The 25,884-nt window shown below is 53.7% G+C and overlaps 2 protein-coding genes across 10 annotated transcripts in view; one reads left to right on the forward strand and one right to left on the reverse strand.

Annotated features, from left to right (window-relative positions):
* LOC145518297 (butyrophilin-like protein 1) overlaps positions 1-24,478 on the reverse strand; it is a 48,990-nt gene extending 24,512 nt beyond the window's left edge. The window contains exons 1-4 of one of the 7 annotated variants that reach the window (XR_014062822.1): positions 24,042-24,457; positions 23,649-23,791; positions 22,213-22,394; positions 21,456-21,880 (exon numbers count right to left, since the gene is read on the reverse strand). The gene's annotated coding sequence lies outside the window, so the exon portion shown is untranslated. Of the gene's footprint in view, positions 1-21,455; positions 21,978-22,212; positions 22,395-23,648; positions 23,815-24,041 lie in introns of those variants that run through there. The other 6 variants (XR_014062823.1, XR_014062824.1, XR_014062821.1 and 3 more) reach the window with 6 other exon arrangements.
* On the forward strand, positions 994-25,578 carry NOTCH4 (notch receptor 4). 3 transcript variants are annotated; one of them, XM_081522362.1, is made up of 30 exons: positions 994-1,212; positions 2,008-2,089; positions 2,272-2,564; positions 4,802-5,149; positions 5,247-5,369; positions 5,483-5,719; positions 5,837-5,992; positions 6,664-6,858; positions 8,303-8,416; positions 9,919-10,032; positions 10,121-10,243; positions 11,082-11,241; positions 11,852-11,997; positions 12,388-12,540; positions 12,747-12,864; positions 13,095-13,182; positions 13,530-13,683; positions 15,290-15,474; positions 17,738-17,990; positions 18,239-18,351; positions 19,386-19,909; positions 20,479-20,862; positions 20,958-21,133; positions 21,666-21,885; positions 22,066-22,147; positions 22,242-22,380; positions 22,881-23,176; positions 23,402-23,549; positions 24,061-24,158; positions 24,306-25,578. In XM_081522362.1, exons 1-30 carry the CDS (start codon positions 1,146-1,148, stop codon positions 24,993-24,995), a joined length of 5,979 nt encoding a protein of 1,992 aa, XP_081378488.1. In that variant the 5' UTR covers positions 994-1,145; the 3' UTR covers positions 24,996-25,578. The 3 variants fall into 3 exon arrangements, with proteins under 3 accessions (XP_081378488.1, XP_081378489.1, XP_081378490.1); XM_081522363.1 differs by having other exon boundaries at positions 22,066-22,138; XM_081522364.1 differs by lacking the exon at positions 24,061-24,158.
* Positions 25,579-25,884: the final 306 nt, after the last annotated feature.

Here is a 25,884-nt window from a genome sequence, read left to right on the forward strand (position 1 = left end):
ATTACTTCAAAATAAAGAGTTCAAAAAAATAGAAAATTAAAAAAAAAAAAAAGAACGATGCTGGCAAAGTATACTCATTGGCAAGGAAAGGTACTCAGGATGCACCAGTCTGGGCCGTGGGGCCTTAACGCTGGAGCTGCGCACAGCTACTCATGACACCGCTGGCCACCCTGGGCTCTCAGTTCCCTGAGCTACTAGAGGAACTGGGTGTGTGGCTGAACCCAGAGCCATCCTGGGTTGACTCGACAAGGCTGGTTGAGTCAGGGCCCTGAATTCTCCTTTGTGATTTTATTTACTCCGATTTTTAATTCAATGACCGGCATTCCTTGCATCCCAGGGACATATGGGTGGAGGGAGGGAGACATGGAGGTAGGAGAATTCACCCAAATGCAGTGTTTGCTATGGATAATCCAGACTGCAGAGTTTAGCAGAGCCAATGTTCATTTATCATTGATGACAATCTTACACATTCTCCTCCAAAAGAAGCCCAAGATTTCCCCCCAATCCTGCCCAGCATCTTGTGCATTCCACAGAGGGAGAAAACGAAGTTCCCAGCAAGGACCGAGGTCCTGTGGGTTCTGTCTGCCAAGAATTAGTGGTTTCAGTTTATGCAGAGGTGTGGATTCTCCGAGAAGCATCTGTACTGACCACGTGAAACAATATCCTCTCCTTAGAAGGGGAAAGAAGATCGCTTATCACCACACACCTCTGTTTCCAGGTCCTGACCTCCCCCCAGGGCACAGAGCAGTCACTGTGAAGTTCCCATCGGTAGAAAGGGAAGAGTCCACACTAATACCAGAAGGGCTACGGCTGCTTCAGGGGCCCCCACCCACCCAGTTCCCCCTTCTCTCACTTGCCCTCCAGCCACACTGTCCTTCTTCCTCACCACCTCCCCAGGGGTGGTCAGAGAAAGAAAGCCCCTCCCTCATCCCCCTCAATGTTCCTCCACTCCCCCCGCCCCATCACTAGGGTGTCCAGGACATTGTGTGACTCAGGAAACAGCTCAGACGTGAGGTTCGCAGCAGGCCGAGGAGGAGGAAGAAGGGGCCGTGGGAGCAGAGGAGGTGGTTGTTGCCTCAGTGAGGGCTCTGAGGGTCCCGCTGGAGGGGGCAGGGGGGATCTGGGCGTGGGGCAGGGGCTCTGGAATGCAGCCCCCTTCACCACTGCTGCCGCTGCTGCTGCTGCTGTGTCGACCAGTCGTCAGGACCAGAGGTGAGGCATCGGGGGGCGAGAGGCCAGGCGATCCACCTTCCTTAGGAGGAGGTCTGGTGGGTGGGGGACAGAGGGCCAAGGTCCTTGCTTTGAGACAACACTGGATGGAGAAGATTCTTGCCCCCAAAATGGGACAGTCGGCAGGGAGACTCGAATCTGCTCCTGCAGCTATGCTGACCAAGGCTGTGGGCCTCGTGCCAGGGGTGGTGACCGCAGGGGGATGGGTGAGAGGGTGCCCACCCCTGGGGAGAACCAAGTAGGCCCTGGAACTAGGGGACAGCACGCTCTTGCAATCACATTTAGAAAGAAGAGAAGAAAAAGAGTGACCACCTGCTAGGACAAGAGATGAGAGGGAACAGGAGATGGAGACATGGGAAAGTCAAGAGCTCACCAAGTCCCTTTCCTGGTTCAGCTGTCCCCACCCCTGGTGGCTCAAGGCTGGGCCCTTCCGGGAGGAAATCCCTTTAGTGTTTCAGCCATTCACCTCCCAGGAGTCCCCTCAGCCCCCCCTCCTGATCCCTGTTGTCTTGCTTCCGAGGGATGGGGCCTGAAGCTGGACTTGGGAGGCCAGAGAATAAACAGGAAAGGAAGGGTGGGGATTAGTAACTGAGAGACCTGGGATCTAGAGGGCTGGGGTGTGAGTGCCACGTGGGGACTAGAATAGGGGAGTAAAGGCGATGGTGGTGTGGAGCATCTTCTTGGGCTGATGAAGGCAGGTCCCTCCCGAGCATCCAGAGGAGGGCAAGTGGAGCGCGATGCTCCCTGCTCCCATCTCACCCTCATCTCCATCCCTAGGGCTGCAGTGCGGGAGTTTCCCAGAACCCTGTGCCAATGGAGGCACCTGCCTGAGCCTGTCCCAGGGGCAAGGGACCTGCCAGTGAGTGCACCTCGTGGGAGTGGGAGACGGGGTAGGGGAACAAGGGAGGGGATGCGGAGAATGGGAAGGAAGGAGAAAGGAAGGAGGCAAAGCAGATGATGAGGGACAAATGAAGGCAAAGGAGGGAGGGAGGTGGGAGCAAAGGGTCAGGATGTGAACTTTCCTCTCTCCACCCCTCCCAGCTGTGCCCCTGGCTTCCTGGGTGAGACATGCCAGTTTCCTGACCCCTGCCAGGATGCCCAGCCCTGCCAGAACGGAGGCAGCTGCCACACTTTTCTTCCCACCCTTCCCAGCTCCCCCAGTGCCCCTTCTCCCATGGCCCCCAGCTTCTTCTGCACCTGCCCCTCTGGCTTCACTGGCGATAGGTGCCAGGCCCAGATCAAGGACCCCTGTTCCTCCTTCTGTTCCAAAATGGGCCGCTGCCACCTCCAGGCCTCAGGCCGCCCACGATGCTCCTGCATGCCAGGATGGACAGGTGAGCGCTGATGGGAGAGGGAGGAAGGGACAGGTGGGGGCCGTGGCTAGGCTTCGGGGTAGGAGAGATGGAACTGGAGCCCAAGAGACTGTGAGCCCTTGGAGGACAGAGGCCACGAGAATCAACCAGCCAATTCTTGGTGATCCATTTACCCAAAACTGACATTCACCAGCAGAATTGTAACGACTGCTAAAACACTAAGCTATTTTCAAGCCAGCTGGTAAAGAGCTACTGCTATAGCCCCCTTGGCACAGCACCCTGACCACTTTCCCAGCCCCCTCAACCTCCCCTGACCCAGTAGCTAGAGGGTTAATGCCTAGCACATCAGGGGACCTCCAGGACTCTGCATTCTTTTTTTTTATTTGTTTATTTTAATTGGAGAATAATTACTTTACAATATCATGATGGTTTTTGCCATACATCAATATGAATCGGCCACAGGTATACGTGTGGCCCCCCTATCCTGAACCCTCCCCCAACCTCCCTCCCCACCCCATCCCTCTGGTTTGTCCCAGAGTATGGGCTTTGGGCACCCTGCTTCATGCATTGAACTTGCACTGGTCATCTATGTTACATATGGTAATGTACATGTTTCAATGCTATTCTTCTAAATCATCCCACCCTCATCTTCTCCCGCTGAGTCCAGAAGTCTGTTCTTTACGTCTGTGTCTCCTTTGCTGCCCTGCACATAGGATCGTTAGTACCGTTTGTTAGTACCGCCTTTCTAAGACTCTATTCTGAGCACCTGAGTGGCTCCTTTCCTGAGTGGTGGGAGCCCACACTATCACCAGGGAAGACTGCAGTGGTGGGAGGTGTGATGGGGATGGGAGGATCTGACCCAGAGAGAGGAATAGGTGCCCATCCCTGCAGGAGGGGTGCAGTCCTGGGGCACAAGAGCAGGACATATGGTGGGCGGGTGTGCTACCCTGTCAGGGGTGCCAGGACAGAGTTGCAAGAACCTGGAGAGAAAGGCTCCATGGCACCTAAGCAGGATGGAGAGGGTTGGACCAGGAAGCAAAGCCCACATGGCCAGGGAGTTCTTGGACGTGGGTGCCTCCAGGAGGGGTGGACTAGAGGCAAGGCTTCTCAGACTTGAGTACGCACAGCAGTCACTTTTGACTGACTGGTGGATGGATGGAAGGATGGATGGATGCATTGTGCATGCTCAATCGTGTCTGACTTCTTTGCGACCCTGGAAGGCCTTAAAAATGCTAGTGCCCCCATCCCAGAAAGTCTGCTCTAGTGGGTCTGGAGCAGACCTAGGGAATGGAGATTCTTAAACTAACCAGGAGATTCTGAGGAAACTGGGCCTGCAACTGAGTGTGAGAGACCAGCGTACATGACAACAAGAAGGATGGACAGTGGTGACTTGCCAGGCCTTGTGCTTCAGAGTAGGGGCCCTGGGCAGCCCCCCTCCTCAGGCCCGTCGCCAGCTCCACCACTGACTAGACATGACCTTGCATATGATATTTAAGCTCTCTGGATCCTCAGTTGTCAGTCAATGTCCATACTTCATAAGGCCGTTGTGGAGAGGAAAGGGGGAGATGCTCAGAAAGTGCTTACTTAGTTCAGTACCAGCAGCCACTGCCACCATTCCCACTAGCGCGCATGGCTGTGGAATCTCTTTACTGTGATCCACTACAACCACCCAAAGATCAGGGAATCAGGATGAGAGAGGCGAGACGACTGCCTGAGGGCACACGGCTGGCAGGGGCAAAGCCAGGGGGTAATCTTCAGAGGATCCATGCTTTCTACTTCCCCACCACCTGCTCATTTACGTCCGACTCTCATTCATGTCCACGACTACTCATTCATGTACAACTCTTTGCGACCCCATTAACTGTAGCCCACCAGGCTCCTCTGTCCATGGGATTTCCCAGGCAAAATACTGGAGCGAGTTGCCATTTCCTTCTCAGGGGGATCTTCTCCACCCAGGTGACCACTAAAGGGACACCAAGTCCCATATTTTCCCAAACAGGGTCGATTCGCAATACTCCCACCAATAGCCACATGTTCAGTTTTTGGTTGGAAAAAATGTGGTCACTCCAGAGAGAACCCTCTCAAAAAAATGATAAAACTGAGGATGATGGACCGGGACAGGGAGAGGATGGGAAGAAGGAAAGGAAATACGGAGATCAGACACAGAGATAACCCAGAGTGAGAGCGGGTCATTCTGGAGGAGCTGGAACGTGAGCAGTGTTGGAAACGGCCCCCTCACCGTCCGTCCTCTACCTCAGGTGAGCAGTGCCAGCTTCGAGACTTCTGCTCAGCCAACCCCTGTGTCAATGGAGGGGTGTGTCTGGCCACCTACCCCCAGATCCAGTGCCGCTGCCCACCCGGCTTCGAGGGCCACGCCTGCGAACACGATGTCAATGAGTGTTACCTGGACCCGGGACCCTGCCCCAAGGGCACCACCTGCCATAACACCCTGGGGTCCTTCCAGTGTCTCTGCCCCTCTGGGCGGGAGGGTCCACGCTGTGGACTCCGGCTGGGACCCTGCACCCCCATGGGCTGTCTCAATGGGGGCACCTGTCAACTGGTTCCAGGGAGAGACTCCACCTTCCACCTGTGCCTGTGTCCCCCAGGTGTGTCCTCACGGGGGTCTTCCTGAGGCCCCTCTCTGGGCATGGAGGTGGCATCCCATGGGTCCCCTTCTCTCAGCTCATCACACGACCCTGTCAGGCTTCACAGGCCCAAGCTGTGAGGTGAATCCAGATGACTGTGTTGGGCACCAGTGTCAGAACGGGGGCACCTGCCAGGATGGGCTGGGCACCTACACTTGCCTCTGCCCAGAGGCCTGGACAGGTGAGTCGTTTAAGCAGGTTGATGGCACCGGTGGTCCAGATGGTCAGCCCCCGTTCTCAGGTCCTCACAGGGCCCCCGGCTGCAGCGCCTGTCCCCTTCTCACTCCCCTACAGGCTGGGATTGCTCTGAAGATGTGGACGAATGTGAAGTTCAGGGTCCCCCTCGCTGCAGAAATGGGGGTACCTGCCAGAACTCAGCTGGCGACTTCCACTGTGTGTGTGTGAGTGGCTGGGGAGGTGCCGGCTGTGAAGAGAACCTGGACGACTGTGTGGCCGCCACCTGCGCCCCCGGATCCACCTGCATTGACCGCGTGGGCTCCTTCTCCTGCCTCTGCCCGCCTGGGCGCACAGGTGTGACGCAGAGGGTTCAGGGAGGTGGGAGGTGGAGATGCTAGGTGACTGAAGCCCCAGGAGAGTGCCTGGGGGCTTCAAGCAGCCTCTGAGCGCCTCACTCACCCTGCCCTCCAGGCCTCCTGTGCCACATGGAGGACATGTGTCTGAGTCAGCCATGCCACGAGGAAGCCCAATGCAGCACCAACCCCCTGAGCGGCTCCACACTCTGTGTGTGTCAGCCGGGCTACACAGGGCCCACCTGCCACCAGGACCTGGACGAGTGTCAGATGGGTGAGGATGCCCCTCATCAGACCCTCTCTAAGCCCCCACACAGCCTCTGCACTGAAGAGGGAAACAGGCAAACTGTTTTTCAAATTAAAAATCAGCTCGAGAATTCCCTGGTGGCCTGATGGTTAGGATGCCATGATTTCACTGCTGAGGGCCCAGGTTCAATCCCCCCGGTCAGGGAACTAAGATCCCACAGGCTGCACAGCAGCCAAATAAATAAATGAACATCTCTTTTTTTTCCTGAATCTGTCCTTTTATTTGGTGTCTCTTTCTTACCCAGTCTTCTCACCAATACTCAGCCCTCCAGACCCCATTTAGTCATTTCTCCAGTTTTTTCCAGATTTTTTTTTTTGATGTGGACCATTTTTTTAAAGTCTTTATTGTATTTGTTACAATATTGCTTCTGCTTTATGTTTTGGTTTTTTGGTGCCAGGCATGTGGGATCTTAGCTTCCTGACCAAGGAGTGAACCCACATCCCCTGTATTGGGAGGTGAAGTCTTAAGCACTGGACCACAGGGAAGTCCCACTCCTTCTCCACTTTAAGGACACAACCCCTTTCCCCACTTTGATCTCATTTGCCACAAACAGGCCCCCCCACACCTTCCCTGCCACTCAGGCCTTCTTGCCCTTCCACCCTGAGCCGGGTGGACTCCCAGGTCTTCTCTCCTCGCAGCTCAGCAAGGCCCCAGTCCCTGTGAACACGGCGGCTCCTGCCTCAACACGCCTGGCTCCTTCGAGTGCCTCTGTCCACCTGGCTACACGGGCTCCCGCTGCGAGGCCGATCACAACGAGTGCCTGTCGCAGCCCTGCCAGCGGGGCGGCACCTGCCTGGACCTGCTTGCCACCTTCCAGTGCCTCTGCCCACCAGGTACCAGCTGAATGGGGCCTTGGGTGGAGGAGCCAGGGGACTAGTGCTGAAGCCACTGGACGTGACCCCTCCAGAGCATGGTTAGCCTGAGGCCAGTTGGGGTCAGATAGCAAAGAAGGCTTCTCCTCGTCTCCTCACTCCCCAGATGAAAACTTTGAGAAACCGGTGGCCCTCCCAGAAGAAGAGCTTCCACAGATGGTAGTGAGCTTGCACACTGCTCAACTCTGTTCATTTCATGGTCACCGTAGCATGCACAACCTGATCCACTGTATGCAGAGGCCCATCAAGGGAGAGAAAAGCAGCAGTTAATAAACTTTTCATGCTGCAGCCTCTGTTTATGTCAACCCAGAATGTTCCACCTACTCAGGGAAACTCGCCCCTGTAGAGATCAAGAGTAAACTTTTAAATTCCAAAGGGTCTGTGTGCTTGAATCTGGCTCAGTAGGAAGGGAATACTGCAAGGCAGCACCTACGTATAAGTTAGAGTTAAGGGGAGAAACATCTCCCAGGGAGACAGTGATGGAGCCATTAGCAGGGGGCTGATTGAAACTAGAGAAACAATAGCTTACTTCTGCCTGAGCATCTTGCGGGCATTATCTAATCTTTACAGTATCCCTCTGAGGTCAGCATTGTTACTATGCCCATTTATAAATGAAGAAACTGAAGCACACAGGGTTGAATGACTTTGTTCAAGGTTGCCTGGCTAGTAAGTGGTAGAGTCAGGATTCAAACCCAGAGCTTTGATAGTTTCACCCGCTGCACCACACAGCCTTCCTAAGATGAGAAGTGTCCAAAGAAAAATGCTGAGAACACTATCCAGTATACCAAGGGACAAGGTTATAGATACCAAGGAGCTTCGGAGGCAGGCTCCCTAGGCAAAAAGAGGGAGGCAGCCAAGGTCCAGAGGCTGATCTGCGTCAGTTCAGGGTGAGACAGCGGAGACCAGGAGGAGTCCGAAGATACAGGACAAGTATGGGAATGACACAGGTTCCCAAACGCCCTTCAAATCCCCACCTTGGGGATCCGTGGTCTCCCTGGCATGGAGGCCTGCCCAGGTAGCATGGAAGGAGGGAATCACCTCCAAGAAGATGCCCGTTTGTCACACTGGTACCTAGAGAACCTCCAGGCTGCTCAGCCCTCCCGGGTGAGCCCTGCCTTCTGTGCCCTGAGGAATGGCCCCAAAAGGCCCTTCCCTGGAGCCCTCCCACAGGTCCCAGCAGGTACCCTGCTCCCTGAGCTTTCATACCTGAAGGAGACAGAGCCACATCCAGCAGAGCAGCAGGGCCTCGGTTCATCTCTCCAACTCACATGCAGTGGCCCCCTAGGAGGGGCTGTCTGGTGGGGCACCTGGCAGGTCAAGGACAGGGCTGGCTCTGGAACCTGGCTTCCAGGGCAGAAGTGGGTAGGCAGCCAAGGCAAGGCTGACCCCACCTGTATGTCCTCAGGCTTAGAAGGGCGGCTCTGTGAGGTGGAGATAGACGAGTGCGCCTCAGCCCCCTGCTTGAACCAGGCTGACTGCAACGACCTGCTCAGTGGCTTCCGATGCGTCTGCCGGCCAGGTGAGTGCAGATTCCGCTCCACGGTTCAGGCCTGGCTGTCGCTGGTGGCCTCTTGAAGATCTCTCAGGCCTTGCCGAGGAGTGCCCCATCTCTCCAATTCCCCTGCTCTCCAAACTGTCTTCTCTTACATCACCCAAATCTTCCTCTGCTCACTTGCCCACCCTCATCTCTGTCCCGCCAAGTCACCTAAATAACCCTCCCCTCCAGCCCTCCTTCAGAGCCCTCTATACCCTCCCCTTGCCTGCTCGGGGTTCCCGTTGGTCTTGGCACTGATAGCCATGGATGCAGGGAAAGTCACCCCAGACCTTCATTCTCCAGTTTCACAGGACATCCCTCTATTCCCGGCTATGATAATAACTGATGTTTATTGAATATTTACTCCAAGCCAGGCGCTTGGTTATGTACTTTCAGGTATTATCTCATTTAATCCTTTCAGCAGTACCATGATGTAGGTTATATAATCATTCCCCTTTTACAGGGGAAGAAAAGTGAAAAGTGAAAAGTGAAAGTCGCTCAGTTAGTCCGACCCTCTGTGACCCCATGGACTATATAGTCCATGAAATTCTCCAGGCCAGAATACTGGAGTGGGTAGCCTTTCCCTTCTCCAGGTGCTCTTCCCAATCCAGAAATCGAACCCAGGTCTCCCACATTGCAGGCGGATTCTTTAGTAGCTGAGCCACAAGGGCAGCCCACAGAGGAAGAAAGGGGAGCCTAGAGAGGTTGGGTAGCTTGCCCAAAGTCACATGGCTGACAGTGGCTGAGTTTCACTTTTATGCATCACCCTCCCGTCATCTCCACCTGCCCCGGGTGTCTTTTCTGGAAGTTCCTCAGGTTCACTTTTCCTAGCAAGGGGAAAGGCCAGGACTTGTATTTATTCTTTTGATAAAATGTATTTCCAGCATTCGTATACATATCCAGTTATGCCTTACTTATACGAAGGCTAAAGTTACCAAGTTATGCTCCATTATGTCCGGAAATTCAAACCACTATTAGAGAAGCCCCCACATTGGTGCCTTTGTCATATAATGACACATTTATACAAAACCTCAAAACCCAAACCCTTTGAAATAAGATTCTCTCCCTTGCAATTTGTAACCATGTTATTTCTATATTTGTAAAGAGAAAGCTAGGTTTCCCCAGTGGCTCAGTGGTAAAGAATTCACCTGCAATGCAGGAGATGTGGAGACACAGGTTTCCATCCCTGGATTGGGAAGATCCCCTGGATGAGGGAATGGATATCCACTCCAATAATCTTGCCCAAAAATCCTATGGACAGAGGAGCCCGGCAGGCTACAATCCATGGGGTCACAAAAAAGGCAGACTGGACTAAGCAACTAAACAACAAAGAGAAGGCTAAATACAAGTGTTAACTCTTAATTTCTTGTTTGAATCCATGAAATCATGCCTTTAAATCTTAAACATTTGTAACAAAGTCCCTCATAAGTCTAGAAAAAGTAAAAAAAAAGAAAAAAGACCTTGGTCATCTCTCCCCGCCCCACCAGGCTTCACCGGCCCCCGATGCGAGGAGGACATCAACGAATGCCAAAGCTCTCCCTGTGCCAACGGTGGGCAGTGCCAGGACCAGCCTGGATCCTTCCATTGCAAGTGTCCCCCAGGTAAACTGGGGCTCGAAAACACTAGAGGTGACAGTGGGGACAGGGGCAGGCTTCCATGAAAGGCCCTGATTCCCCTGTTGTACCATAGGCTTTGAAGGCCCACGCTGTCAGGAGGAGGTGGACGAGTGTCTGAGTGGCCCATGCCCCACCGGGGCCAGCTGCCTTGATCTCCCAGGAGCTTTCCTTTGCGTCTGCCCCTCTGGTTTCACAGGTCAGCAGGGGAGAGGTTGGAAAGAACTGGAGGGATATTTGAGCACAACTGGGGTGGAGTCATTGATGAGTGTCTGAGGATCGGGATGTGAGAACAGAATGAGAATGGAATCCCTGAAAGTTGTGCAGTGCAAAACCCACACAACCGTACAGGAGCTGAGGGTGTTACTGTAGGACTCACATCTGGCTCAACATGAGTGATATGACTGGAGATCAGGAGCAGAGGAGGAGATTCAAAGGCAAGCCATTCATTTGCTTATTTAGCAAACATTTATTAAGTGCCTACTATCCCAGACACAAGACACAAAGTTGAGTGGCTATCCTTGAGTGGCTTTAAATCTACTGCAGAAAGACCAGAAGGTCTCTTGTTAATTATGGCCCAGAGTCATGCTCTGAGGAATGCATAGGATCCTATAGGAACACAAAGAATTGGCCAACCCAGACTAGAGATGAGAAAGGATGGCTGAACAGAGTCGTAAAGACTGAGTAGGAGTTTGTCAAGGCAGAATGCTAGGCAGTGTGTTTTAGCCACAGATAACAGCATGTGCAAAGGCACTGGGTGGGGGGAGGGGAGAAAAGCACACCCCACTTAAGGAAATGTAGGACATCCAGAACTTGGGGTACCAAGGGCAAAGGTGAGAAACGTAGCACTTCTAGGCAGATCATGTCATGCAGGACCCCATGTGTCATTCTGAAGAAGTCGGTATCCTGAGGCATCAGGGAGCCACTGGAGGATAGGGTAATGGGGACTGAGCAAGTCATGCATAAGAAGTGGCCTTCAACCTCATCAAGGACAAAGATGGACTTTGTTTTCTCTCTGACTCATCTCCCCACTGTAGGCCAGCTCTGTGAAATTCCCCTGTGTGCCCCCAACCTGTGCCAGCCCAAACAAAAATGTCCGGATCAGGAGGACAGGGCCCACTGCCTCTGCTCCAATGGCAACCCAGGCTGTGTCCCCACTGAGGACAACTGCACCTGCCACCATGGGCACTGCCAGAGGTAACATCTTCCAGGCCCTCCCCATTTATAGTCTCCTCTGGGTCCTCCTCAGCTAGGGCAGGAGAAGACAGCCAGTGAGGTGCGAGTCTGCAGGAAATGACCAACAGGGAATAGGGAGGAGAGGACAAAGTTCTGAGATCACAACCAGTGGGAGGGCTTGACTGGTGACTGATATCCAATGAGGGGAGAGTTCATAAATAAAGAGGGAAACAAGCCTCGGGAGGATCAAAGCAGAAAGAAGTGTATTAAATCCCAGGACCAATTCACTTCATCATTCATTTGGTAAATATTTATTGAGTGTCTATTATGTGTGGATTCTTTTCCAGGCACTGGGAAAACAGCATAAAACAAAAGAGACCAAGTTTTCATATCTAACCTCATGGAGCTTTTGTTTTAATGTGAAAAAATAGACAATAAACAAGTTATAGAAGGAATAAATGCATAGATAGATAGACAGATCTAGTTGGAGAAAATTAGTGGGGTTTGTCAGGCAACAGGGGAGCAAAGCCCCTGAGAAAGGGGCCAGAGTCTCAGGGCCAGAAAGAGAGAGGTCAAAGGGGTCTGACCAATGGGGAAGAGAGAAAACCCCCCCCTTTCTTTCTTTGACCAGATCTTCGTGTGTGTGTGATGAGGGTTGGACAGGACCAGAGTGTGATACAGATCTAGGGGGCTGTGTCTCCACCCCCTGTGCCCATGGAGGGACCTGCCACCCCCAGCCCTTTGGCTACAACTGCACCTGCCCCACAGGTTACACAGGTGAGGCACTCCCTAAACCGTGTATGCCCTGGGCTGACCACCATCTAAATCAAGGGCAAGGCCAGTGGAGACATGTGTCCAAAGGGCTCTGGGTCTCAGTCACCACCAAGAAGAACTGGGACTTCCCTGGTGGTCCAGTGGTTAAGACTGTGCACTTCCACTGCAGGGGGCATGGGTTTGATTCCTGGTCCCAGAACTAAGATTCCACATGCATGCTACAGGTGCAGCCAAAAAAAAAAGGAACTGGGGATGCACTACAGTGCAGGAGGTGGTGAGAAAAGAAAAAAGGTTGGGTGGGGGAGAACAGTGGGGATGGGGCTGAGGAAGGGAAGGAAAGGGAAGAAGAGAAAAGGAAGATTCGCTTTCTCAGACCCCACTCACCTCCCTCAGGGCCCACTTGCAGTGAGGAGGTGACAGCCTGTCACTCAGGGCCCTGTCTCAATGGTGGTTCCTGCAGCCCCAGCCCCGGGGGCTACTCCTGTGCCTGCCCTCTGAGCCACACCGGGCTCCGCTGCCAGACCAGCATTGACCACTGTGCCTCTGGTGAGTTCCCACCACATCCTGGGGCTGGGCCACAGAAGGATGAGGAGGAGGGTCAGGGTACACTGGTAAAAATTTAACTGGACACAGGGAATCGTTGTTTGGGTGGGGAAGTTGGCAGGGTAGGGGGGTGGTGCCCTGTGTGTGGCTAAGGTCACAGGCCAGGTTACAGGCAAGGAACCCAACCCCTCACAGCCTCCTCTCTCCAGCACCGTGCCTCAATGGGGGCACCTGTGTGAACAGGCCAGGCACCTCCTCCTGCCTCTGCGCCCCAGGCTTCCATGGCCCACGCTGCGAGGGAAGGACCCGTCCCAGCTGCGCAGACAGGTGAGCAAGACACACAGACCCCTGGAGGAAGGGAGGGAGCCCCTGCCAACCTGCCACTCCGTCTCCTCTGGGGCTCCGTGCTGCCCCTTGCCCCACACCCCGCAGCCTTCCACTCTGCCTTCCCTCCAGCTTTCCCACCTCCCCAGCGGTTGCCTCCTCGCATGTCACACACTCCCACCCCTTGTTTCCCTGACCCTCCTCCTACTGCGCCCTCTCTCTTTCCCATCCAGCCCCTGTAGGAACAAGGCAACCTGCCAAGACAGCCCTCAGGGTCCCCGCTGCCTCTGTCCCCCTGGCTACACAGGAGGCAGCTGTCAGGTGAGGGGCCGGGAGCCAGGGGTGCAGAGGAAGGAGGGGGCGGGAGAGCTCCCGTGAGAGGGCCTTGGGCATTGACAGGGGGCAGCAGGGAAGCTTAGGAGAGGTGAAAGGAGGTTTGGGAGTCTAGGAGTTGAGCTCGAGATATGTATGGTTCACTGAAAGGATTTTTTATCCCAACAACTCTTCTGGGATGCACGTATCCAAGGAAACCAGGGAGGGTGACCTGGTCCCAGACCATTCAGGAGAGAGTTTTCGGGGGAAGGGATTTTGAGGAGCTGGCAGAGGAACATCTCTGGGCCTGGGAACCTGATGCTCCTTCCCACCTCACCCTCTCTCCGAAACTTCAGACGCTGATGGACTTATGCGCCCAGAAGCCCTGCCCACAAAATTCCCACTGCCTCCAGACTGGGCCCTCCTTCCAGTGCCTGTGCCTCCAGGGATGGACTGGGCCTCTCTGCAACCTGCCGCTGTCCTCCTGCCAGAAGGTTGCTCTGAGCCAAGGTACCAACCCAAGACCGACTAGGGAGCAGAGGAAGAGCAAAAGGGTCTCCTCCTCTAACCCACCCCTAAGGACATCCACACACAACAGCTAGCCAACTGATCAACTAAAAGTCGAAGCAACACACACCAGCCAGTTATTGAAGTTGCAGCTCAACACCCAGGACAGCCTAACACAACTCAACTCCTAGAACCACGTTCAACACAACTCAAGCAACACTACGCAGCCCAGCCAGTCAGACTCCAGTTTAACACAAGCACCAGGGACATAACCCAGTGATCCAGGGTGGAACAACTCAACACTGTCATTACCATCATAACTCAGAGTGAACCACACTTAACCGACCACATGCTACACACTTTACCATGACCCCGTCACTTGATGTTATGCCAACTCCCTGGTAAAAGAATACCTTCCTTGCTCAAGTAAGGGTTTTTTTTTTAATTATCTATTTTATCTTTGGTTGCGCTGGGTTTTCATTGCTGCTCATGAGCTTTCTCTAGTTGCAGAGAGCAGGGGCTACTCTCTAATTGTGTTGCATGGGGCTTCCCATTGCGGTGGCTTCTCTTGTTGTGAAGCACGGATTCCAGGCACACGGGCCTCTGTAGTTGCCATATGTGGGCTCAGTAGTTATGGCTCGAGGGCCTAACTATTCCTAGGCATGTGGGATCTTCCCAGACCAGGGATGGAACCCGTGTCCTCTGCATTGGCAGGAGGATTCTTATCCATTGTACCACCAGGGAAGTCCTCAAATAAGTTTTGATATGAGAAGAACTCAGGGAGAGACCATTGTGGCGATATCACAGTGGGAATCACAGTGAGCGAACATCAGAGAATGGCAAAACCCAAGGGATGGAGTTAGACTGTTAAGCCAAGTGCCTCTACCTGAAGTTTCTCTTGAGTTCTTTCTTGCTTGAGACTTGTTTAAGGCCAAGAATACAGTGGCTTATAATGCTCTGATAAATCAAAGAAGAGGTATTTCTCTCCATTCTGACAAAATATGCAGGAGAAGGAACTTAATTTTTTTTTTATTGGACTATAGTTGATTTACAATGTTGTATTAGTTTCAGATGTACAGCAAAGTGAATCTAAAAAAGAAACAGTCTTTTTTAGATTCTTTTCTCATATAGACCATTATGGAGTACTGAGTAGAGTTCTCTGTGCTACACAGTAGGTCTTTATTAGTTATATATTTTATATATAGAAGTGTGTACATGTCAATCCCAATCTCCTAGTTTATCCCTCTCCCCTTCCTTAACCCTGGTAATCATAAATTTATTTTCTACATCTGTAGATCTGTTTCTGTTTCTGTTTGGGAGATAAGTTCATTTGTATCTTTTTTTTTTTAGGTTTCACATATAAGCAATATCATACGGTATTTGTCTTTCTCTGTCTGACTTACTCACTTAGTATGACAATCTCTAGGTCCATCCATGTTGGGAACTTGTTTAACCTCTTCAGCTTCAGGAGCCTACTGATTCCTCAGGCTCCAGGTGGCCTCCGCCCACCCCAGAGGTGTTAGTGGTCCCCACATGGACCTCTCTGCTCAGTGTCTGGGGCCCCTGCACATCCTCCCAATCCACTTAGCTTTATTGTCTCTCTTCCCAGGCACAGAAGTCTCTTCCCTGTGCCAGAACGGAGGTGTCTGCATTGACAGCGGCCCCTCCCATTTCTGCCACTGTCCCCCTGGATTCCAAGGCAGTACATGCCAGGACCAGGTGAACCCCTGTGAGTCCAGGCCCTGCCAGCATGGGGCCACCTGTGTGGCCCAACCCAATGGTTATCTCTGCCAGGTGAGAAGGTCTAGAGGAGGTGGGGGGAAGACAAAGTTGGGCTGGATATGGAAAACAGCAGTCACGGGGCAGAAAGGGCAGGAAGAAGGCATTTTCATTTACCCCATTTGTCCACCCAACCACCAAGTCAAGCTGTTTTACCTCCTAAACATTTCTCAGCTCTGTCCTTGCCCCTTCACCCTCATCCCAGTGCCTTAGTCCAGGCCTTCATCACATTCCACCTGGTCACCTGCATCAGCCTCCTAACAATATCATCGCTGCCTCCACACTTGTTCTCCTAAAGGTTCACCCTCTATTCCACCACTAGGGTGCTCTGTTGAAAACATTAAGCTGGCCTGTCACTCTCCTATTTAAAACCTTTCAGTGGGGACTTCTCTTGAGGTGGCTCACCCAGTAAAGAATCTGCCTGCAGTGCAAGAGGCAAGGGTTTGATGCCTGGGTTGGGAAGATCCCCTGGAGATGGGAATGGCAACCCACTCCAGTATTCTTGCCTGGAGAATCCCATGGACAGAGGAGACTGGCAGGCTACAGTCCATAGGGTCACAAAGAGTCAGACACAACTGAGCAACTAACACGTTCACTTTCACTTTCACCAGTGGTTAAGACTACATGCTTCCAATGCAGGGAGCACGGGTTCGATACCTGGTAGGGGAACTAAGATGCCACATGTCTCGCAGCATGTCCAAAACACACAAAAACCCTTCAGTGACTGCCCACTTCTTTCACAATGAAGTCCCAAGCCGGTATGACCCAGCCCTGCCTGCCTTTCAGGCCTCATCTCTCTTCACCCCCCGCTCAACTCTGCTCCAGCAACACAAAACTGCAGCTGGCTTCCCCACACCCTAGACTGGCTCTTTGGTGGCTTTCCTCACCCCTCTTCCACTGGCTGGTGCCCAGGAGGCACTTGTCTCAGGGAAATGTCCCTAACTTCTCTCCAGACTGGGTTAGTCACTGAGTAGGACAAGAAGGCACAGTTGGGTTTCAATCCCAAGCAACCTGATCCGTGTACTCACAACCATGACTTTGAATAGAAGGCACGATCTCGTAACTACCGTCTTTCTTTAAATTTTCAGTGTATTTTTTAACTTTTTATTACAGGCATTTTCAAACATACACAAAAGCAGTGTACTGATGAGTAGTGAACCCCCATGCACCCATTACTCAGCTCTATTTCCTCTTTCATGAAACTCCTTCCTCCAGAAGTTTTCAAATCTCCCACCTCCCTCGTCTGCTTCTTCCAACCCTCTGGCCATTCCTCAGATGCTCTCTGAATCGTTTTTTCTCCATCTTTCTGAAACCTTCCTGGTACTCCATTCTTGCCTACTCTCCTTCTTCCTGCAAGAACTCAGCACGTGGTACAGACCTCACAATGACCCTTTTCTCATCAGCAGGATATGAAACGATCAGAAAATGGTTAAGGTCATGAGTTACTGAGTCATAGACTTGTGCTGAATCCCAGCTCTGCCACCTACCAGCTGTGTGGCTTGTGCAAGGCACTTATCTTTCAAAGAATCAGTTTCCTTTTCTGCGAAGTGAGAATCAAATGAGATGACCCATAGAGAGGGTGGTCAGGAGAGTTCTAGAGGTTATGTGTATAAATCACACAATCAGTGCTAGCTGTCTCTTCTCTGATTGACTGAGAATTTCATGGAAGCAGGGAAGCCGTTCTAATTTTCTTTGTATTCCTAGAGCTGAAAAGATGCCTGGGCACAAAGTAGGCAATTCAATAAATGCTTGAAAGTGAAAGTGTTAGTCACTCGGTCGTGTCTGACTCTTTGCAATCTCATGGTCTGTCCATGGAATTCTCCAGGCCAGAATACAGGAGTCGGTTGCCATTCCCTTCTCTAGGGGATCTTCCCAACACAGGGATTAATTCCCATCTCCTGCATTGCAGGCAGATTCTATACCATCTGAGCTACCAGGGAAGTCTAACAAATGCTTGTAAATTAATAAAGCATGAAAGAACCCAGTGAGTGTGTGGTTGGAAGAGGAAGGTTTTATCAAAAATGGAATTATATCTAGTGGTAATGAATTATAGAGACTGGGACTTGGAAGGGGACAAGGTCCATATTACTAAACAATAGTGTCTCATGTGGAGTTGAGGTGAAAGGGTTAGGCTACACGTGGCTGTGATGGAGGGTGAGCTGAGTGATGCTTTGAGTTAGAAGGTGGGGTGCTAGGCAGACTATCTTGCGCTGGGTCCCCTAGAGTGCCAGGAGGGGCTCACTTACTGGTTCCCTGTCCAACCTTCTTTGCCTACCAGTGTGCACCCGGCTACAGTGGACAGAACTGCTCAGAGGAACTGGATGCGTGTCAATCCCAGCCCTGTCACAACCAGGGAACCTGCACCCCCAAACCGGGAGGCTTCTACTGTGCCTGCCCGGCGGGCTTTGTGGGGCTGCGCTGTGAGGGGGACGTGGATGAGTGTCTGGACCGGCCCTGTCACCCCACAGGCACTGCAGCCTGCCACTCTCTGGCCAACGCCTTCTACTGCCAGTGTCTGCCTGGACACACAGGTGAGGCCTGAGATAGGGGCGTGCGCGTCTCTAGCCATAGCTGAATTGACCATGGAAACCCAGACAAGCCCCACCCACGAGGCAGCCTAGTCATCTGGTCCATTCCCTTGCCTCTAGACCCCACCTTAGAAAACATGCACCACCATCCCTGTGCCTGTGCAGCTAGCACTGGGCCTACTCCCAGGAATGAGTTGGGAAGGAGGCAGCGACTGAAGTGGTGTCATGTTTAATCCCACCCCCCACCACAGGCCAGTGGTGTGAAGTGGAGCTAGACCCCTGCCAGAGCCAGCCCTGTGCCCACGGGGGGTCATGTGAGGCCACAGCAGGGCCACCCCCAGGATTCACCTGCCACTGCCCGCAGGTGAGTGACCACAGGCTGCTTCCTCTGTTGCCCCCAACGCTAACACAAAGAAACCCTGAGCCGGGGACCTGGGGGAGCACCCGAGAGGGAATTAACAGAGAAAGCCATCTCAGGTCCACATGGGGATGTGGCCCTCAGAAGCAGTGGTGGAGAAAGGCAGAATCAGGTGGAAGTTTGAATGGAACTTTCAGAAGTCATGGACATTGCCTGTGGGAAAGTCCGCAAGGCTGGCTGGGTGACCGTGAATAAGTTCTTTTAACTCAGTGTGCGTATTTGTTTATAGACCTCAGATGCATGAAACTGGGTTCATCTTTATATATATATATTTGGCTGCCCTGGGTCTTCATTGCTACGCACGGGCTTTCTCTAGTTGCAGAGAGCAGGGGCTGCTCTCTAGTTGTGACGCAGGGGCTTCTCAGTGTGGTGGCTTCTCTTGTTGTGGAGCACAGGCTCTAGGCGCATAGGCTTCAGTAGCTGCGGCTTACAGGCTTCAGGGAGCAGTCTTGGTAGTTGTGGCACACAGGCTTAGTGTCCCCATGGCATGTGGGTCTTCCCAGACCAGGGACCAAACCTGTGCCCCCTGCATTGGCAGAAAGGTTCTTAACCACTGGACCCCAGGGAAAGTGAAAATCACTCAGTCGTGTCCGACTCTTTGCAACCCCATGGACTATACATATACAGTCCATGGAATTCTCCAGGCCAGAATACTGGAGTGGGTAGCCTTTCCCTTCGGCAATGGCACCCCACTCCAGTACTCTTGCCTGGAAAATCCCATGGACGGAAGAGCCTGGTAGGCTACAGTCCATGGGGTCGCTAAGAGTCGGACACGACTGAAGCGACCTAGCAGCAGCAGCAGCAGCAGCAGCAGCAGCAGCAGCAGCAGCAGCAGCAGCAGCAGCAGCAGCAGCAGCAGCAGCAGCAGCAGCAGCAGCCTTTCCCTTTTCCAAGGAATCTTCCCAACCCACATATTACACTTTTTCCCCTTTGTAACTGTTTTCCCCTTTATTATTGTTACAAATTACATTTTTCCACAGGGTTTTGAAGGCCCCACCTGCAGCCACAGAGCCCCCCCCTGCGGTCTCCATCATTGCCACCATGGTGGCCTGTGTCTGCCCTCCCCCAAGCCTGGACTCCCACCCCGCTGCGCCTGCCTCAATGGTTATGGGGGTCCTGATTGTCTGACCCCACCAGCTCCTTCAGGCTGTGGCCCTCCTTCTCCATGCCTACACAATGGCAGCTGCTCAGAGATCCCTGGGCTGGGGGACCCAGGCTTTCGCTGTTCCTGCCCTGCCAGCTCTCCAGGGCCCCGGTGTCAGAGGCCCGGAGTCAAGGGATGTGAGGGCAGAAGTGGAGATGGGGCCTGCGATGCTGGCTGTAGTGGCCCAGGAGGAAACTGGGATGGAGGGGACTGCTCCCTGGGGGTCCCAGACCCCTGGAAGGGCTGCCCCTCCCATTCCCAGTGCTGGCTTCTCTTCCGGGATGGGCAGTGCCACCCACAGTGTGACTCTGAAGAGTGTTTGTTTGATGGCTACGACTGTGAGACTCCTCCAGCCTGCACGTGAGCCTGAAACTGATTTGGAATGATGGGCAGGGGATGGTGGGGGAGGCAGGGTGAGGGCAGAAGGAAGGACACAGAAGTGTCTGAGTTACAGTGTGACCATAGCCTCACGCTCCGGGGAGCTTCCACTCTAATATCCATTGGTAAATAGAGATAGAAGACATTAGACTCCAACCCAAAGGAATGGAGCAGCACGAACATTTAATGTGGGGACCAAGAAAGAGGGCACTGCCTGTCTGGGCTACCCTCTGAGTATCATGGGAACCCTGGCCTCAAGCCAGGCAACTCCTGTTGCCATGGAGAATCTCCCCTAGCAACCAGCATCCCTGAGGGAAAAGGGCTCCCTTTTAAGGAGCCAGGAGTTGGGAAGGGTAGAGAGGGGACAATGTTAGGGAACAAAGGTCAGTAGACATTAGGGTGTCTGGACTAACTACTGTCCAGGGAGTAAACCCACTACTCCAGAACTGCCCCCACTAAGCAACCAGAGCCCTAGAGTATCAGGAATCCTTTCTGGGACGAGGGAGTCGGGTTTCTTTAGGATCCTGAGCCCCCATCTCCTCACCCCACAGTCCAGCCTATGACCAGTACTGCCACGATCACTTCCACAATGGACACTGCGAGAAGGGCTGCAACACGGCAGAATGTGGCTGGGACGGGGGTGACTGCAGGCCGGAAGATGGGAATTCAGAGTGGGGGCCCTCCCTGGCTTTATTGGTGGTGCTGAGCCCCTCAATCCTGGACCAGCAGCTGTTCGCCCTGGCCCGGGCGCTGTCCCTGACTCTGAGGGTAGGGCTTTGGGTGAGGAAGGACAGCGAAGGCAGGGACATGGTGTACCCCTATCCTGGAGCCCAAGCGGAAGAGGAGCTAGGAGGAACCCCAGACCCCTCTCAGCAGGAGAGAGCAGCCCCCCAAACACAGCCTACAGGCAAGGAGACAGACTCCCTGAGCACTGGGTAAGAACGCTGGCGGGGGGAGGGGGGAGACATTAGTTCTTTAACTGGCGGCGGGAAGGGAGCCAGGGACCAACCCAGGGGTCTCTTCCCCACAGGTTTGTGGTGGTGATGGGTGTGGACTTGTCCCGCTGTGGCCCCGAGCACCCTGCATCCCGCTGCCCCTGGGACCCTGGGCTCCTACTCCGCTTCCTTGCTGCGATGGCTGCAGTGGGGGCCCTGGAACCCCTACTGCCAGGACCCCTGCTGGCTGCCCACCCTCGTGCAGGCACCGGTACGTGATCCCGTCATTTCCCCGATTTTGCTCCCAGGCCAGCTTTCATGCCAGCAACCAGCAATGAAGTCAAATGAAACAGAAGCACTGAGACCCCAAATGTTGTTTGTGGAGATTTACCCTTGTTAACCTTCTTCTCTAAGTAGATCTCCTCACAACCCATTTGCTCTGCAATCGCCATCTCCCTGAGTCTTTTATCCTAACCTCTATCACAGACCACCCACAAACCTTGGGTTCTGGCCTATTCTAATAAGCCAAGAGTTATCCAATCATCTGCAAATCAAACAGTTCATAGCGTTATGAAAGAATAACAACTCTTATATGCCACTTACTATGCGCCGGGCCTTGCTCTAAGCATTTTACAGTATTATTTAATCCTCCCAACAAACCCTATGAGGCAAGTACTATTATTATTCCTATTTTACAGTTGAAGAAACTGAGGCAAAAAGAGGCATCTGCACTTGTCCACAGGTCTCACCAAAGTACCCAGCCTCACCAACCATGGCTTCTTTTTCTGTGTCTCTTCCACCAGAGCCCTCCGCCAACCAGCTTCCCTGGCCTGTACTGTGCTCCCCAGTGGTCGGGGTCCTTCTCCTGGCCCTCGGGGCTCTTCTCGTCCTCCAGCTCATCCGTCGCAAGCGCCGAGAGCATGGGGCCCTCTGGCTGCCCCCTGGGTTCACTCGCAGGCCTCGGACTCAGCCAGTTTCCCGCCGACGTCGGCCCCCCCTGGGCGAGGACAGCATCGGCCTCAAGTGAGAGTGAGAAAGAACTGGGGCTCAGGGAGGGGACTCTTTCCCGTGGAGATATTGGTGATCAGAAGCAATAGGAGATGCTATTGCAGAAGCTGAAGACAAAGGAAGGGGAGAGAAGTGGGAAGGCTGCTGGAAATCTCAGGGGCCCTGAAGGTCCTCTCCCCACCCATCCCCTTCCAGGGCACTGAAAGCAGAGGCAGAAATGGATGAGGATGGTGTTGTGATGTGCTCAGTCCCCAAGGAAGGACAGGAGGTGGGCCAGGTGAAAGCACTGGGGCAGGAATGGTCCTGAAGTGATGGAGGGGTTGAAGGGACAAGTCACCCTACCTTCACTGACCCTTGTTCTGATCCCCAAGGCTGAAGAAATGGTCTCACCTCCCAAGTGCCAGCTCTGGTCTCTGAGCAGTGACTGCCAAGAGCTCCCCCAGGCAGCCATGCTGACTCCTCCCCAGGATTCTGAGATGGATGTCCCTGACGTGGACACCCAGGGGCCTGGTACGTGAGTCAACCTCGACCAAGAACATGAAAACTCCCTTTGACCCCTTTTAGAATCACAAGGTCCTTTGATATCCAAACTGGATAAACTAATACTCGAGTAAGTGCTTCAGAATAGTCAAAGTGTGGTCCCAGGACAGAAGCAATAGCATCACCAGGGAAATTGTTAGAAATATTAATTTTCAGGTTCCACTCCAGAGCTTCTGACTCAAATTCAAAATATTGGGGAATCGGTGTTTTAACAAGCCCTGTAGGTGAGTCTGAACCAGGACTCAAGTTTGAGAATCACTGTTCTAAAATGTTAAAGTATTAAGGTCTGACACTTCCTTTTACAGATGAGGAAACTGAAGCCCAGAGCAAAGCAGAAAGTCACTGACAAAAGCCACACAAAATCAAGATCCCAAGTTGGGCTTCTTGACACCTCAGGCTATGATTCTAGCCGAGCCTCCATGTTCTCCCACTTGCCCAGTTGTCCCCCATTTCTCATGTCTCATCCACAGATGGGGTGACACCCCTGATGTCAGCAGTCTGCTGTGGGGGAGTGGAGTCCAGGACCTACCAGGAGACATGGTTGGGAAGCCCTGAGCCCTGGGAACCTCTGCTGGATGGAGGGGCCTGTCCCCAGGTTCACACTGTGGGCACTGGGGAGACCCCCTTGCACCTGGCTGCTCGATTCTCCCGGCCAACCGCTGCCCGCCGCCTCCTTGAGGCTGGAGCCAACCCCAACCAGCCAGATCGGGCAGGGCGCACCCCTCTTCACACGGCTGTGGCTGCTGATGCTAGGGAGGTTTGCCAGGTCAGTGCACACTAGAGTTGCTAAAGGACACTGGGCAAACTTGCAAGTAAAGCTGGGCAAAAGCCTTCTCCAGAGTTTGGCAAAGAGGAAAGTGATGATTGGAGACTGATAGAGAAACAAGAACGGAAGACTGAATATGGATTGGGAGGTGGGTTAGCAGTGCGAGGGCTCTTAGCTAGCAGTCCAGATATACCAGCAGTCACTGGTCCTCTCTGGCCCCTCCAGCTCTTACTCCGCAGCAGACAGACTGCAGTGGATGCGCGGACAGAGGACGGGACCACAGCCCTGATGCTGGCCGCCAGGCTGGCTGTTGAAGACCTGATTGAAGAACTGATTGCAGCCCAAGCAGATGTGGGGGCCAGAGACAAATGGGGTATGGATCTGGAAAAGCTGATGTTGTGCTATAGAGAAACTGAGCAAATGGGGTGTGAGGTAAGATCTAAAAAATGGGGGGGACAGCAGAGGAACCAACCGGAAGCTGGGGCGTTCCCTCCCACCCTGCTGTCAAGGTGGTAAATCTGCGGAGCAGTAGCAGCAAGCAGCACGTGAGTCTGCCCTCAGCATCCTCAAACACACACGCAGCCCTTGCCCACCGGGAACCAGGATGAAGAGTGTCTGTGAAAAAGGAGAGGGGTCTCGTGAGAGGGACGCGGTCTGCCGGTCCCATAGACCCCAGAACAATGCCCTATTGTCCCTACCGCGCGCCGGTGACGTCACCAGGGCAACGCTTCCTGCAGGCCGACGGTCACCCGGGCAACGCTTCCGCCTCGGAGGGACCCGGCGGGCGGAACAGCCCTTCCCCCAAGACCAGAACCCGTGGGAAACAGGAACCCAGGCGTCGGGCCCCCAGCCTCGCGGTAACTACCTCTCACGTGGTCCCTTAGGAAAAACAGCGCTGCACTGGGCCGCCGCCGTTAACAACGCCCGGGCCGCCCGCTCCCTTCTCCAGGCCGGAGCCGATAAAGACGCACAGGATGGCAGGGTTAGATGGGGCCCCTAACAATAAACTGGGAGCGGGAGAGGTGAACTGCGAAAACCCTGAAGGGGCGAGGCAGCGGTCAAGTCGGGGGGCCAGTCCTGCGGGCGTGGCCTTCCCTGACCTCGCCCTTGGCTGTTTCCTCCCGCGCAGGAGCAGACGCCGCTGTTCCTGGCGGCCCGAGAAGGGGCGATGGAGGTAGCTCAGCTGCTGCTGGGGCTGGGAGCCGCCCGAGGGCTACGGGACCAGGCCGGGCTAACACCCGGAGACGTCGCCCGCCAGCGCAACCACTGGGACCTGCTGACGCTGTTGGAAGGGGCGGGGCCACCGGAGGCGCGTCACAAACCCACGCCTGGCCGCGGGGCCGGACCCTTCCAGCGCGCGCGGACCGCGTCCGGAAGCGTGCCCCCGCGTGGGGGCGGGGCTGTGCCGCGCTGCCGGACACTGTCAGCGGGAGCTCGTCCGCAAGCCCGGACTTTATCCGTAGACTTGGCCGCGCACGGGGGCGGGGCCTACTCGCACAGCCGAAGCTTATCGAAAGAAACAGGAGAAGGCCCGGCCCTCCGAGGCCGTAGGTTCTCGGCAGGCATGCGCGGGCCTCGGCCCAACCCTGCGGTAGTGCGAGGAAGATCCGGGGTCGCGGCCGGGAGCGGGGGCGTGGCCGCAGCTGTTGATTGGCCCTGCGACTGGGTGGCCCTAGGAGCCTGCGGCCCCGCCTCTAACACGCCAATCCCGCCTCCTTGCCTAACACCGTCCCCTGAGCGGGGATCCCCTCAAGTTGCCTGGGGTCCCCCAGCCCACCAAGTAATACCCTTAAATGCAGGAGGTGAGGGTCAAAAATAAAAGGCCACATTTCAGGGAGGGATTCTAAAAGTGGGTACTCATTAAATGACAAGCAGTCTGGAAGGCCTCTAGATTTTAAGATCCTTGTGCCTCGAAAGTGGGGATCAAGAATGTAGTGTCCCTCCCAAAACGATGTACATCACATCGTCTTCCACGTGGGGAAACTGTAGCCCTGGAAAGAGGGCTCAGGTTGCTGGGATGAAGCACCCTGATGAGATGGCCAGCCTCTCTCAGGAAAGAAGGGTAAGGGGTTACAGGAAGTACCCTTGAACCAAGAACTGCAGACTGACAGAATGTGAGATGTTCTTTTCTGTATAGTGTTCCCAAAGGGAGCCTCTATCGCCTGAAATGCCCAATACCTGCAAACGGCTGACAGATATTTATTGCGTGCCTACTGTGTGCCGGGCACTGTGTAGGCGCTGAAGACAGGGCCAAAGGTTACTCCAACTGATGATTCCTTGCGTTCTCCCCACCACACCCCACTTCCAAACTACTGCAGGGATGAAGTGCCACCCTTCTAGCCACCACTATCTCTAAGAACCCCAAATCTGTCACCCCATAATAAAGATGATTTGAAGTGTTACAGTGTTTTGGAAGGGTTGGGGGATGGAAAAAATATGAAATTGACTGCATCATGTTTTCAGAATTTTGTGCCCTAGGTTCAAAATGTGGATGGAAGCTTTGAGTATAGTTTTAAGAGCAAGAATAAGACTTGGGGTCCTATGTTAGTTTAAGGAATCATCTAAAGTCTCTAGTAATCCAGTGAGAAACCACACACACTAAAAACCATGCATACCCTCATCTCTCTTTGAAGGGCATTTTGTTACAGCCACTTAGATCTGATTCCTGAGGCCTCAAGTAGAGGGAGATGGAGAGAGCATCAGACTTT

This window comes from Giraffa tippelskirchi, chromosome 8 (assembly GCF_054371585.1).
Source record: "Giraffa tippelskirchi isolate mGirTip1 chromosome 8, T2T-mGirTip1v1.2.pri, whole genome shotgun sequence".
NCBI lineage: Eukaryota > Metazoa > Chordata > Mammalia > Artiodactyla > Giraffidae > Giraffa > Giraffa tippelskirchi.

Coding starts and splice junctions, on each gene's coding strand:
- NOTCH4 (XM_081522362.1), top strand. CDS start 1,146: ATGCAGCCCCCTTCACCACTGCTGCCGCTGCTGCTGCTGCTGTGTCGA. Junction 13,684..15,289: donor GAAGGTTGCTCTGAGCCAAG/GTACCAACCCAA, acceptor CTCTCTTCCCAG/GCACAGAAGTCTCTTCCCTG. Junction 15,475..17,737: donor CCAATGGTTATCTCTGCCAG/GTGAGAAGGTCT, acceptor TTTGCCTACCAG/TGTGCACCCGGCTACAGTGG.